This window comes from Rhinatrema bivittatum, chromosome 2 (genome assembly GCF_901001135.1).
Source record: "Rhinatrema bivittatum chromosome 2, aRhiBiv1.1, whole genome shotgun sequence".
Taxonomy (NCBI): Eukaryota; Metazoa; Chordata; class Amphibia; order Gymnophiona; family Rhinatrematidae; genus Rhinatrema; species Rhinatrema bivittatum.
Genome location: NC_042616.1, coordinates 196,029,347 through 196,046,591, shown reverse-complemented (window position 1 = coordinate 196,046,591; position 17,245 = coordinate 196,029,347). Strand labels below are relative to the sequence as shown.

General features: G+C 43.5%; 1 protein-coding gene across 5 annotated transcripts in view; it reads left to right on the top strand.

Moving 5' to 3' along the window:
- Positions 1-17,245, top strand: part of AGMO (alkylglycerol monooxygenase) — a 672,742-nt gene that overhangs the window by 50,936 nt on the left and 604,561 nt on the right. The window contains exon 1 of one of the 5 annotated variants that reach the window (XM_029589006.1): positions 8,300-8,363. The exons of the other annotated variants lie outside the window; for them this stretch is intronic. Coding sequence (XP_029444866.1) covers positions 8,320-8,363 — 44 coding nt within the window. The 5' untranslated portion in view covers positions 8,300-8,319. Of the gene's footprint in view, positions 1-8,299; positions 8,364-17,245 lie in introns of those variants that run through there. 5 annotated transcript variants of the gene reach the window in all.

Here is a 17,245-nt window from a genome sequence, read left to right as displayed (position 1 = left end):
ACCAAGTGATATCAATAGTCTCCGCCTCCCCTAAGTGAGGGAATACCACTCAACGGAGGCATTTAAACCTCCAGGTGCTACAGTTCGCAATTTAAAGATCTATTGTTGCTCTTTAAAATTCAAGATCTTATTGATAGCTCCCCCTTGTGGATGCATTTGTATTCTCTCCAAAACTCGCCAGCGAAGATCATCAAATTTATGATGGAATTCTTTACAATGTTTGACCATTGGAGCTGTGAGTTTTTCTGTAGAAATACAAGTTCTGTGCTCTATCAATCTAGTACGCACCATCCTCTTAGTTCTACCTATGTAATATAATTGACATGGACATTGAATCAGATATTACATGCGTTGAGGAACAGTCTGAATATTGAAAAGCTCGATGGACAAATCCATAGGAATCTTCCCAGATTTCCCCCGTAATTGCTTGATCGCATACCGAACAATTTTGACAAGACCAATGTCCCCGGGGGAATCTAGGGTCTGCGATTATTGGTTCTTTCAAAAAAGAATGTACCAGGGTGTCACCAATATTGTGTCCCCGACTGTAGGTAATAAGGGAGCGTTCTTCAAAGACCTCCAAATGTGGTCGTAAGACTGTCCAATGATGTGTAATGAGAGATGCTATCAACACTGCTCGATCTGAAAATGGTATTGTGCAAACTAAGGGAGACTGCATTTCATTATGTACTTTATCTAATAGAAGCCAGTAACGTTCCACATTGGAAGCTTTTTAAGGATTTTTTAATATACAAATGGGATAGCCTCGTTGCAATAGCCTGCTTGCCAATATTTCAGCTTGCTGGAAAAATTCTTCTTTCTTGCTACATAAGCGTCTTAATCGCAAGAATTGCCCAATAGGCAAGTTCTTGCGTTGATGATGAGGAGGGAAACATCCAAGCTCCATTGTTTGGGGGAATTTCAGTGGATGCACAGAGTTAGAGAACTGGAGGTGCAGGATTTATAAATGTCATAATTAAATAAGTATGCACTAAAATCCAACCCCATCCATAACCTCGCCCCCATATGACCAAAGCCCCACCCCCACCCCGCCCTGCCAGGCCATGGAAAAATGGTCTGCTGCTTGAAGCCGGTCCCTAGTGCAAAAAAGGTTGGGGACCACTGATGTAGGGGTCCAGGTGGCCTGTGCTTAGATGGGTACGTCGTCAGGCTTGCTCATGCGTTTTACAATAGTGTATTATAAGAAGCGCTAGTATTTACTTAGTAGCTTTATGATTGTTTTTTCATTGGCGTTTCCTTACATTATAATTGTGTGTCATTAGGGTGGAAATTCTGGGCTTTTGCATTTATTTTTACCAAGTTCAATGTAAAACATTGGTAAGACATGCTAAGAAAGCATGTGAAATGAAATTGGTCATAGAGATAAAAACTCATAATAAAAGCTTTTAAAAATATGTCAGAAGCAGGAAACTTGTGAGGGAGTCGGCTTTACCATTAGAAGATCGAGGGGTTAAAGGGGCTCTTAGGGAAGATAAGGCCATCAAGGAAAGACTAAATTAATTCTTTGCTTCTGTGTTTACTAATGAGGATGTTTAGGAGGTACCAGGTGTTGTGTACCTGCCCGCGAGGAGCACGGGCAGGTCCCCTACCTCCCGCGGCCAGTCGGGCCGCTAGCGCTGCTTTCTTCCAACGCGGCACGGGAGCCGCGTTCTCCTGCCCTGTGCGGCAGGGCCGAGACACTGGGAGCCTCCCATGAGGATGGTACCCACTGCAGCTCCTTCTCTCCTCTCTTTGCGGCAGGGACCGCCGCTGCTGCTCCTGCCGCTTCCGGGGTCCTAGGACGGCAGGGAGCCGTCCTCACCACTGCCGGGGTCTTCAGCTGGCAGGGAAGCAGTCCCTGCTGGTGCCTGCAGCCTGCGTTTCTTCACCCAGCTCTGTGGCAGGGCTGCCGCTCCATTGCTGCCGTTCCTGGGGTCTTCAGCCAACAGGGAAGCCATCCCTGCCGGTGCTTCTACTGCCTGCCTTGCTTCCTGGCCCTCCACGAGGCTGAGGACGCCATCAGCGGATCCTGCTCTTCTCTCCAGTTATCCTAGGCACGGGCGTGCGCCTGTCTTCTCATTTTCAAGGGCCAGCCAGGTATGGCCCCCTGCTAGGCTTTTCCCTGGGCGTTGTCCTCTTCAGCCCTGCAAAAGGGCCAGCATTCATTCCAGGCTTTGCCTTGCCAGGAGTTAGTTGCTCCTGGATGTTCCTGTCCTTCCCTCCAGGAGTCTCGCTGTTCCAGCTCTTCCTCAAGGTCCTGTGTTCTTCGTTTCCTGTCGGCGCTCCATGTCTCGACTTGAAGTCCGTGATCCATTCCTGATGTCTGTGTTCCAGTCCAGATGTCCGTCTTCTGCTTCTGATGTTCGTAATCCAGTCCTGATGTCCATCTCTTATTCCTGATGTTTGTAATCCAGTCCTGATTCCATCTCCTGTTCCTGAAGTCTGTGATCCAGTCCCGATGTCCTGAACCCCAGGTTCATCGTCACCACCTTTCCTGGCATGCCATGTCGTGGTCTGCGACCAGTCCCATGGGTGGGCTGAGTAGGGCGCTTCATGGTACTATGCCTTCTTCACTACCACAGCTCAAGCTCTGGAGGGAATCCCTTGCTAGAAGCCAAGCTGTGTCTTGGTCCTGAATCCCTTGCTTAAAGCCAAGTCGTATCTTGGTTCTGTGTCTTGAACTTTGCTCACCCTCGGGATACCTTGTGTCTGCACCGTCCATGCCTAAGACTCTGTTTGAACCTGCTCCGTTACAGCGTGGTCCGCGACCAGCACTGGTGGCTGTGTAGGGCGTGCCTCGGTGCAGGCCTCTTCAGTATCTTTGCCATGTTCCAGTATCAGCTTCCATCATCGCGTCTAGAGGCTCTTCAAGTCCAGCGTGGTCTGCAACCAGTCCCGCGGGTGGACTGTGTAGGGGCGCGCTGCGTCGCATTCTCAACCCAGTACTTTACTTGACTCTCCTGAATACCTTGAACTTTGCTTGATTCTCCCGAATGCCTTGAACCTAGCTTGAGTCTTCTGAATACCTTGAACCTTTCTCTGAATACCTTGTTCCTGAGTCTTCGTCTGTGCATCCAAGTACCTCGTTCCTGAGTCTTCGTCAGTGCATCCAAGTACCTCGTTTCTGAGTCTTCGTATGTGTATCCAAGTACCTCGTTACTGAGTCTTCGTCTGTGTATCCAAGTACCTCATTCCTGAGTCCTCGTCTGAATCTCCATGTTCCAGTCTTCGCTGCCCTGGCCTCCATCCGGCCTGCTGCTTCTTGTCATTACCAGCGGCAGGTATGAAGTGCTTGGAATGGTCGTAGGACTGTTCATAAGACCACCATTGCGTTGATGGTCTTCCCGAAGTGTTCAGGTCCGGAGGAGGGTCAGTCTCCTCAATCATCTGTCTTCAGTCCAGCCTCGCTCCTGTCCAGCCCATGCTCGGGCATGCCTTGCCTGCCGCGGCACCTCTTCGGAGTTCCTCTGGGGTCGAGTCGTGGTCCAAGAACAAACATTCCCCTGGAAAGCGGAACCGCTCTCCTAGCGCTTCCCAACAGATGTGAAGCCATCTGAGCTTTCCATGCTCAAGGTCTCCATCTCCATAACACCAGGTCTGGAGACTGTTTTCAAGGATGAAGATTCAGATGAACTGAACCAAATCACGGTGAACCTGGAAGATGTAGAAAGACAGATTGATAAACTAAGAGTAGCAAATCACCTGTACCAGATGGTATGCACCCCAGGGTTCTGAATATTTTAAAAAATTAAATTTCAGATCTATAGTAATAATCTACATAAGAACATACCATACTGGGACCATCAAGCCCAGTATCCTGTTTTCAACAGCGGCCAATCCAAGCCACAAGAATCTGGCAATTACCCAAACACCAAGAAGATCCCATGCTACTGATGCAATTAATAGCAGTGGCTATTCCCTAAGTAAACTTGATTAATAGCAGTTAATGGACTTCTCCTCCAAGAACTTATCCAAACCTTTTTTGAATCAGCTACACTAACTTCACTAACCACATCCTCTGACAACAATTCCAGAGCTTAATTGTGCATTGAGTGAAAAATAATTTTCTCCGATTAGTCTTAAATGTGCTACTTGCTAACTTCATGAAGTACCCGCTAGTCCTTCTATTATCCAAAAGTGTAAATAACTGATTTACTTCTACTCGTTCAAGACCTCTCATGATCTTAAAGACCTCTATCATATCCCCCCTCAGCCGACTCTTCTCCAAGCTGAACAGCCCTAACCTCTTCAGCCTTTCCTCATAGGGGAGCTGTTCCATCCCCTTTATCATTTTGGGTTGCCCTTCTCTGTACCTTCTCCATCACAACTATATCTTTTTTGAGATGCGGTGACCAGAATTGTACACAGTATTCAAGGTGCGGTCTCACCATGGAGATAATTGAAATCCCCCATTATTACTGCACTTCCAGTTGGTTAGCTTCCCTAGTCTTTCTTTGCATTTCACTGTCCATCTCACCATTTTTGCCAGTTGGACGGTAGTATACTATCACTAGACTCTTCCGCAACACACAAGGCATTTCTACCCATAAGTTTTGATTGGGCATTTACTCTCATGTAAGATCTTTATCCTATTGAACTCTATGCCACCCCGGACATAAAGTGCCACCCGCCACCAAGATTCTCCTTTCTGTTATTGCGATATAATTTGTATTCTGGTATAGCACTGTCCCATTGGTTATCCTCTTTTCACAATGTCTCTGAGATGCCAGTTAAGACTATGTCATCATTCAATGCTATACACTCTGATTCTCCCAACTAACTTCTTAGAATTCTTGCATTAGCAAACAAACATTTCATAGTGTGTTTTTTGTTTGTATTTATATTTTGCTTTTCTGTTGACAGGGATAAATTAGAATCTTTTAGCTCAGGTGAGTTTTTAATTTTAGGCACTTGGATTACTTTATTTATTATTGGAACCCCTCTGTTGGGATGCCCTAACTCTAATGCTTCATTAGTATCCGTTGAAGATACCTCCCTCCGAACCATTTGCTGATGAGCGACTGTTGGCTTTCCCCTTTGTTCTAGATTAAAAGTTACTCTGTCTCCTTATTAAAGGTTAAGGTGGAGCCCATCCCTTTGGAAAAGACTCTCCCTTCCCAAAGGAATCCAGTTCATTACAAAATTGAATCCCTCCTCCTTGCACTATTATCTCATCCACGCATTGAGACTTCGGAGCTCTGCCTGCCTCTGGGGACCTGCGCGTGGAACAGGGAGTATTTCAGAGAACGCTACTCTGGAGGTTCTGTATTTCAGCTTTCTACCAAGAGCCTAAGTTTGGCTTCCAGAAACCTCCCTCCCACATTTCCTATGTTGGTGCCCACATGTACCACAACAGCCAGCTCCTTCCCAGCTCTGTCTAGAATCCTATCTAGGTGACACTTGAGTTCCGCCACTTTCTCATCAGGTAGGTAGGTTACCAGATGATCATTATGCCCACCAGCCACCTAGCTGTCTAAATTGCTAATAATCGAATCACTAACTATGACGGCTGACTTAACCCTTCCTTCCTGGGCTGTAGCCCTGGCAGACACATCCTCAGTGCGAGAGGATAATGCACCATCTGAAGAGCAGGTCCTTGCTACAGGATCATTTTCCTGCTGCACCAGGTTGATGCTTTTCAATCATGAGACATTCCTCCTCCAAGGCAGCAACAGGGCTACTAGACTGGAGTTGGGACTTGGCTACTATGTCTCTGAAGGTCTCATCTATATACCTGTCTGTCTGCCTCAGCTCCTCCAGGTCTGCCACTCCAGCCTTCAGTAATTGGACTTGTTCTTCTGAGAGACAAGAGCTCTTTGCATCGGATGCACATGTTCAATTTCTCACTGGCAGGTAAGAAATCATACATGTGACACTCGATGCAAAAGACTGAGAGGCCCCCCTCTTGCTGCCTTCATCTTAAGTTTGTTCAGTTTCTAGGTAGGTTTTAGGTTGCTATGGGAGTAGGAATGTGTACAATTAGGGTCCTTTAAAATGTATTAGTGTATTCACTATGGGGTAGATTTTTAAAACTACGCACGGGCATCCATATGCGCGCGCTACCCGGCATGCGCACATGTTATAAAATCGGGGGTTTGGCATGCACAAGGGGTGCACAGTTGTGCACCCTGCATGCGCCGACACCCGCGGCCCTTCACCGTTCCCTTCCTAACCCCCTAACCTAACTTCCCTTCCCCTAACCCTCCCGCCCCAGCCCTATCCTAATCCTCCGACCTTTATTTTACCTCTTGCGCCTGCCTGCCGACACACAATTCTCTGACACAGCAGCAAATGGCCGCTGTGCTGGAGGCCTCTGGCCCCGCCCCTCCCCGCTCCTTTTTCAAGCCCCAGGACTTAGACGCGTCCTGGGGCATACGCATTTCGCCGGGCCTTTGTAAAATAGGCCCGGTATACGTAACCCCATCTACGCACGTAAGGCTTTGAAAATCTGGCCCTATATATCTGGTAGTGACCTACAAGGGAATGATCAAACTCTTGATAAGGTGTGGAGAATTTCTCAGTTTAATTCAAAAGCTGATTTTATTTTTTTTAAGTGTGAAAATGACATCTGCCTATAAAGGATAAGCTAGGGGTGGGAGGGTTGGGAAATACCAACACACAAACTTCTGTTGCCTACCTTTCTAACTAGCTATTTAAACACACAACTTCTATTTGTTGCCTGCCTTCTATTTAAAACAAAACACACAGCAAAATATACCCCAATAGTTTACTTCTCCCCAATACTTTCAAGTTTTTAAAATTTCTCCAAGCAGTACTTACTGATTCTTCTCAGCCACCAGCAAGGTGATCCTCTCCTCTCAGTGTTCCCATTATAACCTAGCATTAAAATTGTTCATTGTACCTGAAGACTGGACCAGTGTCAGGTCTGAAAGGGCTATCGAGTGGCCAGAAGGCAGTTTATATCCATGCTGCCTTTGGTTCATGTTTTGACCTATTGTTTTTATTATTTTTAAGCTTATTTTCTTTTGTTTTATATGTCTTATATTGTCCTATTTCATTAATTCTATTTTTAGACTCTTATGTTCATATGTTCTATTTTATTTTGTAACACTATAAGGGGCCGATGCAGTACGGTTCGCTGAGCCAAACACACTGTTAACCTGCAGTTGGATACGGGTAGAATAGGCGCTAATCAATCCCGTAAAGCAATAAGGGGATTAGTGCATATTCAACACGCATCCAACGTGGAGTAAATCTAATAGCGATCATCACATGCATTTGCATGTGATTGAGGCTATATAGGCATTCACTCCCGATGCAAAAAAAAAAAAATGTGCATCTCGGACGCACATTTGTCATCTATTAACGCCTGCCCCTGGAGCAGGCGTTAATAGCTGTGCACATGAAAAACAAGTACAGAAAAGCAGAAGAAACTGCTTTTCTGTACTGCCTCCTACTTAATATGTTGTGATATTAAGTAGGATGAAAAATAAAAAAAAATAAAAGTAAAAAAAAAGAAATTGACAATCGGACCCATCACGAAAACCGACACCGATAAACCCGGCGTTTGGTTTTCGTGATGCCCGTCCGCCGCTAAGGAAAACCAGTGCCGGGTTTATTGGCGTCGGTTTTCGTGGCTGTCCGCCGGTAAGGAATATCGATGCTGATAAACTCGGCATCGGTTTTCGTGACCGGCGTACAGCGGTCACAAAAACCGATTGGGTTCGCGTTAGCAAGGAGGCGCTAGGGTCGCTTGCACTAACGTGACCCCCTAATTTTAATATTGCAAGGCGTCCCCCCTTGGGGGTGCCTGGGGCGCATTAAGAGAGCAGGCGCTGACTGTTCAGCGCTCGCTTTCTATGCAACTTTATTGCATCAGCCCCTAAGATTGTTTTTTGCTTTAAATTTTATCTATACTTCTACATCGCTTTGTTTTATTTTATTTTGTTATCACTGTAAGATTGTTTTGTTCGCATTTTGTTTTACCATTTATATTCATTCATTGCTTTCTTTTATTGTTGTGAGAAATAGTGATTAATCAAGTAAATAAACTAAACTAAAATACTTCATAAAATGATTGTGGGAGTAAGAAGTAAGAGATGGGGGCAATGAACCCATATAGTTGCTGTAATCTGCATTGGTAGAGTCTGATACAATATGATGAGTTATATTTCTTTTTAAATTATAGTAATAAATTGTAATGTCGTATCTAATGTGAATATATTTGCATATGCAAATTAATTTTGCTAGTTTATATGCAAATTCTATGTAAATTTTGTCCCACATTTTATCCTTCTTTTCGGATGTTCTGAGTTGACCACTCTATTCTGGTCCCTAGATCATAATTAACCCAGCTTGATGTCTTTTTGGAGAGGGAGTCCATTTCCACACAGATTTGTCTTGTAAGTATATAGTTTGACAACCTTTAAATGTATTAGATTAAAATTTGAGCAAAATTGCAGCTTCTGTGCCAGAAACTGTCTCAGATCTTGTGATCATGGTTGGAAAAGGTCTGAGCAAAGTTCTATCTTGGAAAGAGACCAGTGTGTGGGGCATTTGATTGAATTTAATCCCCATCATCTGCCTTAATGTTTTTAAGTAAGCTGAAGTAAGTGGAATGTTTGGAACTTGAGTATCCACTTCGTGAATAATATAGTGAACACAGTACTTAAAAATTAAAGGAACATATATTTGATAATTACAGACATATTGTTGCCATTTTTTAAAGCAATATGTCTTTTTAAAAAGGATTAATGTCCCTAGCTTGCCCTATCTGAAACTGCCCTTTTATGACCAGCTAAAAGTACAGAGAGGCTTCCATAGCATGCATTCTTTTAGCTAGATCTCAAGAAGGCAATTCTGGGTATGAGTTCAGGTAAAGGGAAGAAAGCAGCACATCTACATGACATTGTCAGGAGTTTGCATTCTGTTTTACCCCTATCAGTAGCCTGCAAAAAATAGTAGGGGCACAGTGGGCAGGTGTTTTTAAGGTGCTTTGTTTTTCGTTTGTTTTTTTTTTTTGTTTTTTTCAAAGAGAAACTGTCCAGGTAATTATTCATTAAAAATTAGAATCACTCATATACTTTACCACCATGAGGACTATTTGAAACTTGCACTAATTGTGATTTGAGCTACTAAGGTCTCAATTTGTAAAAGTTTGATGCAGAAAGACATTTTTAGCGTCTTCCGTTACAGATGTCTCTGCAGTACACAATTGCATAGTAATGATAGGAAAGCAAAGATAATGCATTGAAAGGAGAGTCTTAGCCTGATTGCATAATAGGTTTACAGTTTTATTGTTGTTGATAACGTCTGCTGTATAAATAGAGATAGCAAAGCTTGTACTCAGTGTACTTTCTCTCTCGCACACGCACACACATATACATACATAGAAACATAGAAATAACGGCAGAAAAGGACCAAATGATCCACCCAGTCTACCCAGCAAGCTTATGCCAGTAACTGCTTGCACTGTGCAGGTTTACCCCCATGCTTATCAGTTTACCAGACCGTAAAAGTCAGGGCCCTTGGATGCTGTTTGAATCCAATTTCCCTTAACCGTTAACATGAAATCAGAGAGTAATGTTGGAGTTGAATCAAAGTATCAGGCTTAATGATTAAGGGGTAGATTTTAAAAGAAGCGCGATCAGCCTACTTTTGCTTGCGCATCAGACTCAAGCAAAAGTACGCTGGATTTTAGTAGATACGCGCGGAGCCGCGCGTATCCACTAAAATCCTGGATCGGCGCGCGCAAGGCTATCGATTTTGTATAGCCTGCGCGCGCCGAGCCGCGCTGCCTCCCCCCGTTCCCTCCAAGGCCGCTCCGAAATCGGAGCGGCCTTGGAGGGAACTTTCCTTTGCCTTCCCCTCCCTTCCCCTACCTAACCCACCCGCCCGGCCCTGTCTACACCCCCCCCTTACCTTTGTCGGGGGATTTACGCCTCCCGGAGGGAGACGTAAATCCCCGCGCGCCAGCGGGCCTGCTGCGCGCCGGGCCGCGACCTGGGGGCGGGTATGGAGGGCGCGGCCACGCCCCCGGGCCGTAGCCACGCCCCGTACCCGCCCCCAAAAACGCTGCCGACACGCCCCCGGAACGCCGCGACGACCGGGCCCGCCCCCGACACGCCCCCCGACACGCCCCCCTCCGAGAACCCCGGGACTTACGCGAGTCCCGGGGCTCTGCGCGCGCCGGGAGGCCTATGTAAAATAGGCCTCCCGGCGCGCAGGGCCCTGCTCGCCTAAATCCGCCCGGTTTTGGGCGGATTTAGGCGAGCAGGGCTCTGAAAATCTACCCCTAAGGGTAGTAAATGCTGCATCAGCTAGTACCCCGATGTTGTTTCCCTAAACTGTAAAAGTTGGGGCCTCATTGGTTGCTGTCTGAATCCAGTTCCCCTTTTCTCACTGCCATTGAAGCAGAGAGCAGTGATGGAGTTGGATTAAGAGTATCAAGGCTTATTTGTTAAGTGAAGCAACTGCCACACCAGCAAGTTACCCCCAGTTACCCCCATGCACTCTTTCCTTCATTTCCATCCTCCAGCCTTTAGGGATCCACAGTGTTTATCCCATGCCCCTTTGAAGTCCTTGACTGTTTTAGTCTTCACCATCTCGTCTGAAAGGCATTCCAGGCATTCATTACCCTCTCGTGAAGAAATATTGCTGACATTGGTTCTGAGTTGTCCTCCCTGGAGTTTCATTTCATAACCCCTGGTTTTATTGATTTCTTTCCAACGGAAAAGGTTTGACAATTTTGCATCATTAAAACCTATCAGATATTAGAAGGTCTGTATCATATCTCCCCTGCACTTCCTTTATACCAGGGTGTACATATTCAGATCCTTCAGCCTCTCCTCATAATCTTCCAATGCTGACCCCTCTCCATTTTGGTCGCTCTTCTTTGGATCGCCTCTATCCTGACTTTATTCTTTTTGAGAGATGGGCACCAGTATTGAATGCAGTTCTCCAGGGCCTCTCCAAGGACCCATATTAAGGGTATTATCACCTCTTTTTCTTACGTGTTATTCATTTCTCTATGCAGCCCCATATTCGTCTGGCTTTAGCTATCGCCTTGTCACATTACTTCAGATCCTCAGAACTATCATACCAAGGTCCCTCTCCAGTCTGTGTGCATTAGTCTTTCACCGCCCCAAAACATTAAAGCTCATTTAGATTGCTGCATTCCAGATGCATGACTCTGCACTTCTTGGCATTGAATCCCAGCTGCAAAATCTTTGACCACCCTTCAAGTTTCTTAAATCACTTTTCATTCTCTCTACTCCTTGTACAGTCCTTGGTGCTATATGAAAATTTCCTTAAGATTATGAACATTGATTAGTTGGGTGTTTGTAAGTAGATCTTTTTGTGATTGTTGTATTCTGCTGAAGTGAGTTTATAGAAATGTTTCAGTTTCTCCATTGTTGCACTGCGTACCGAGTCTGACTTTTTGAATTTTCTAGATGAGCTTTTATCAGTACATTTCTATTTATATTATATGGACTTTTCATTCTATATTTAGTGAGGCTGTGCCTGTGTTTTGCAAATGTAACCAAAGTGAGGTAATCTGCTATTGTGTAGTATCAATGTAGGCATCTATAGCAGCCTGCTTATTCTGTTTTCCTAATAGGATGTATATTGATGTTTTAGGGCCTAGTGTAATATCTAGAGTATTACCTTTTCATAGGTAATACCTTTTCATTGGTTGAGTACTGGCAGTTAGTGGTGTTTTGGTATGGGAGGTTTACTATATTGTACTTGTAATTCAGTTTACTCTTTACTTTTTGAGGGACAAGTCCATACCCAACTCACTTTTCAATAGGCCTAATACTATATGGGTTCCAAGCAGGGGTGGATTGCAGGAAAATATCAGCCATGGGGATTTTTTTAAAAACAGCCCAAGGGGTATCTTACTCCCTTGTGCACGTTCTCTGCAGCACATGCATCAACACGCCAAGTTGACTCTGAAACCCAGTAGAATTAAGCCCAAATATCTCCAAAATAAATTTCACATTTTCCTAAATAAGAAATAGAGCATTCTCTAGACCAGCAATGAGTAAACAAAGCTGTAGACCCCCATTCCATTCATGCAAATAGTTTGGGGCCAGCCAAGTCTGCTTAGCAGGATACCTCACCTTAGACACACATGTAAAACACAAACAGACCCTCATCAAATACAAAATGAAGAGATAATAAAGTATAAATAGAAACATGCAGACAAAAATTGAACTTGAAACCGCAACAAGCCAGACTCTGTTTGGAATGGAAAAACAAATATCATTCTTCACTAAACATCAAACAATAACATCAAGAAATATAAAGCATCAATCATAATAGTAAAACCAAACTCATAAAAAGAATAAATATTTCAAAACAGCTAATGAAAAGATCATAACATTGTTTTTTTTAAATTTCCCAAACATCAGTAAAATATTTCAAAATAGCAGACACAGTAAACACTCCCCAATAATTAAAATTAAAGCTAAAATAAATCCCCTGCTCTCTGTATCTGGGAACTTTAGATTCCAGTCACCCTGATATTGTCATGGATTAGTAACGGGTGGGGATATGTACATCTTTCTTCTCTCTCTAACACATGTTCATTCTCACACAAACTCCCTCATATTCTCTCTCACACACATGCTTATTAGATCACGCGCTCTCTCATACATGTTCACTGGCTCACATGCTGTCTCTCACAGACATGCTCACTGTGTTACACACTCATGCTCTTGTTCACACAGATGCTCACTGGTTCATTTGCTCTCTCATATGTATGCTCACTGGCTCAATCGCTCTCTTTTATACTCAGACACAGGCCCACTGGCTTAAATAGTCCTCTGGCTCACTCATTCTCTCTCGCTCACAAACATGCTCTGGTAACCACAACAAGCCCGACTGTATTATGCAGTGTAACAATGGAAAACAAAAACATAATCACACTCACAAAACATCAAGCAATAAAATCAAGAGATATAAGACATCATTAATAATATTAAAACCATAAAAAGAATGAATATATCAAACATAGGGGGCCCAATATTAACATTCAGCGCTACTTAGCCGGATAAGTAGGACTTATGTGGTTAAGTAGCGGCCACTGAATATGTATTTACATTTAGTAGTTGCTGCTTGGCCACATAAGTCCCTTGTGTGGCTAAAATGTTAGCTGTGTAAGTTGTGGGCGGGCAGTGGTGGCGTGACTTAGCTGCATAACTTATGCAACTAAGTAGCAATATTTTGTCTTAGCTGCATTAGACAGTTATAACTGATACAGCTAAGTACAAATATATATGCGTATATTCAGCAACACGGCCGTGCTACAGCATAATACAGTGTAATTTAGCAGGATTAGTTGTATCCGGCCAAGTTACTTAAATGACCATCTTTCAATATTGGGCCCCTAATGATTTAAAGTCACATAAATTTGTTCTAATATTTCTCAAACACCAATAAAATATTTCAAAACAGCAGACACATGAAATAACACCCCAAAATTTAAAATAATAAAACAAATAATTTAAAAATCTCCAGCTCTCCATACCGTTAAATAAATACCTGGCATCTTTTGATTTTCCAGAGATTGTTGTGGATTTGGGTGAAGAAGGCCACACAATTTTTATTCTCTCTCACTCTCCTTCACATGCACATAGGCACGTACACATAGGCACTCTCTTTCTCATACAGATCCGGATAACTTTGGGAGTGCTCTTCAGGATAATGCTGAAAAATCATTATTTATCCAGCTAACTAATAGCTAGATTCATCATTCTGCTTTATTTATATAGAGCAGCGCTAAAAAAAAATGGGCAGGGGCGAAATTGAGCAGCCGGCCGCATTGAGGCGGTACATTTTCACCCACTGCAGTTGCAGGCAGGCTGCACACTTTCGCATCCATAGCACCACGGGAAAAGGTGTTGCTATTTCCTGCGGTGCAGCTGGCGGTAATGTGGTTATGACCCCGCAGCACTGCCGGGTCATAACCATGCCCAAACCCTGCCCACCCTCTTATCGGATGCGGTAGGGCATTATCACACGTGATAAGGCCCTAATGCACGCGATAAGGCCACATTGCATTTTGATAACTGACCCTATTAGCTAGATAACCTGTCCCATCCCAGAATAGCCCCATCTCAGTTGGCGGCTGAATATGGACCCTCCAAAGTTAAAGTACATTATCATGACTATGGTTGAGGTATGCATGTTTAAATGATGGCCTTTTTTCATTTTGTAATTTTCATTCTTAAATCTTCACTGCTCAAAGTGTACATGCATTTATACTTCGATCCGATTACTGGTGAACTCAGGTTGTGTAGACTTAACATTGTGAAAGAGAAATTCCATCTAAGGTTGTATATTAAATGGATTTGAAACATTGCAAGAATAGATTTCAACGACAGTAAATTAGAATTTTGCAGCCCTGTATGTGTCCTGGGTTTAATATTTTCCTAGGATTTTATTTTTCAGTAGACAAGTGAAGGGTTTGGATTGTAGAGGATAAAAAAAAAACAGGTAGTATAGGAAATATATTTGAGGCTGGAAGCTTCTGGTTTAGAGTTAGGTAATGATTTCCCAGCTGTCTCACTGCAGTAACTTCCTTTTTGCCTTGTGCGTTTCACAGATGGCATTGCATGTTGTAAACGTGAGAGGATCATATTCATCACGCTAATAGAAAACAGGGTATTACCCTCCCACCTCTCTTCCTTTTCACACTCCTCCACTTTGCCTCAAGTCTGAATTTTCTAAAGTGTGGAAAAACTCTTGACTGCAGTCTGTTGGGCATATTTGAGTGCAGTTTGTGTTAGCTCTATTAAGTCGGTTGACAGGGTAATAAATTGGGCGTCTGTTGGAGTCCTGGCACCTGTACGGGAAATAAAAGGGTATTTCAACTGCAGTTAGTTTCCTTTTGTTGCTCAAATGGAAAGGCTCAGAAGACTATTTCCCCCTCCTTTTCATTGGAGTTATATTATAAAAAGGCTTATTTCAATCATGCAAAAAACCTTAATTTTTCTTCTGGAGTGAAGGTTTTATATTGCCGCTGGAGGTGTGAGGTTTAAAAGAGTAAACATGACATCGAAGGCAAAACTTAACAGAGGCTGCTATTGCATTTTGTATTGCTGAACAGATGCAATCCCACTCCGCAAGAAGTTGAATTAGGAGGAGGTGGCACCTACAAGACCCAGTCGTTTAACTTCAGCCGTGGGCAAAATTATCGAAAGAAAAAGTAGACGACAGGCCACCAGACAGCATCCTGTCAGACGTACTTGATTGAGTACTTTAAAGAGGTGTCCAAAAAAGTGGAGGATAAGAGAAATGGACTAGATGGTGTTTATGGGGATTTCAGTATGGCTTTTGACACTGTTCCATGTAAAAGACTGGTAAATAAACTGGGTGGTGTGTAGGAGTAGAAAGAAAAGTGGTAAATTGAGTGAGAAACTGGTCGAGCAATAGAACAAAGAAGGGTGATGGTCGATGGAGTCCACTCTGGAGAAGATACAGTGACCAGTGGTATACCCACGAGCTCAGTTTTTTTTCAGTATTAGTGATATTGTGGAGGGACTTGATGTAAAAATATGCTTGTATGCAGGGAATACCAATATCTGAAAAAGAGTGGACACAGTAGAAGAGGTGGAAAAAATGAAAAGAGATTAAAAAACTGGAAGAGAGCTTGGAAAATGAGCTGCCATTCTAGAAAGTATAAAATCATGCATTTGTAGTGCAGACATCCACTAGTTACTTATTTAGAAGGACAAGAACTGGAAAATGTTAAATAAGAAAGAGATTTAGAAGAAAACATTAAAGATCGCCTAAAGGCAGCCAGTCAATGTAATAAAGCAATAGGGAAAGCTAACAGTTGCTTGGTTGCGAAAGTAGACATGTTAACAGCAAAAAGTAGGTTAACATCATCAATGTCATCAATGAGACCCAATCTGGAGTACTGTGTTCAGTTCTTGATGTTGTACCTTCATTAATGACATAAAAATCATGGAAATGAGTCAGAAAAACATAGAACATGTCAGAAGACAAAAGCTGTAAGGCCCTTCCAGTCTGTCTATTTCCATCTCTTGTCCACTTACCACAGCCTTTCAATTCTTTTCCCCACTATAAAAACATAAAACTAATTATCAGCTTCTCTGTGTGCTTTTCTGTTTACTGAGTTTCAGACATGTATTTATTTATAAAATTCTTTTAACCCGCACATTCCAAAGATAGTTCATAGCAGCTTACAATAATGATAAATAGAAATACATGTTCAGAAAGTATAACACAATATGAGTTAAAAAAACAACACTAAAAACAGTAATAGAATGGAAAAAATTGGCCCAAATTACTGGAAAGCCTGCACGAACAGGTAAGTCTTAAGCGTTTTCTTAAAAAGGCTCATGGACGATGCTACACGTATGGGCTCAGGTAGCTGAATCCACAGTCTTGGATATGCCACTGAGAACATTTGGTTTCTCATGATCTCGAGTCTGGCAATTTTAACTGTAGACACTTCAATCAGATTTTTGTTTATTGATCACAGTTGTCATGATGGTTTATAAACTCTTGAGTGTGGATGCAAGCCAAGAAGTTGAATCATTATTTAGCACAGTATTTCCCAACTGGTGTGTCGCGACTGAAGTGCGGCTGCAGTCTTTATTTTGCCTTTGACTTTGGGCCTACAGGGTGTCCTCCCACCAGCAGGGGGCATCAGACAGTGCTTATTAGGAGCTGCTCCTGCTTTCCCACTACTGGCTCTCTGCAATGGAAACTGCACAAGGCTCTGTAGACTAGTGAGACTTGCTGGCCCCTTGCAGTTCAGATTGCAGAGGAAAACTGGCAAAGGTGGAAGAAATAGCATTGGGTAAGCCTGCTCCCAGACTTCTGCAGTTCAAGGATTGGGGGAAGATGGGGAAAGGGACAGCTGAATGTGCCTCCGGGTGTGGGGGAGAGAGAAGTTAATTTGATGAGGACAGGATATAGAGGAGAGGGAAAATGATGCTTCAAAGAGGTGAGGAGGAGAGGTGGAGGGAGAGGGAAGACAATGATGCCAGGGAGTGAGGTTGAGGGAAGGTAATGCCAGGGGGTAGAAGGAAAGAGAAGAGAAGGTGATGACAGGGGTTGGGGGAGATGGAAGATTATGATGATGATGTTGGTGGGGGAGAGGAGTGTAGATGAGGGAAGATGATGATGCCAGAGGGCGAGGAAGAGGGCAGATGATGATGATGATGATGCTAGAAAGTGAGGGAGAAGGCAGGTGCTTCCAGGAGATGGAGGGAAAGGGAAGGTGATTGATATGAGGAGGGGTAGA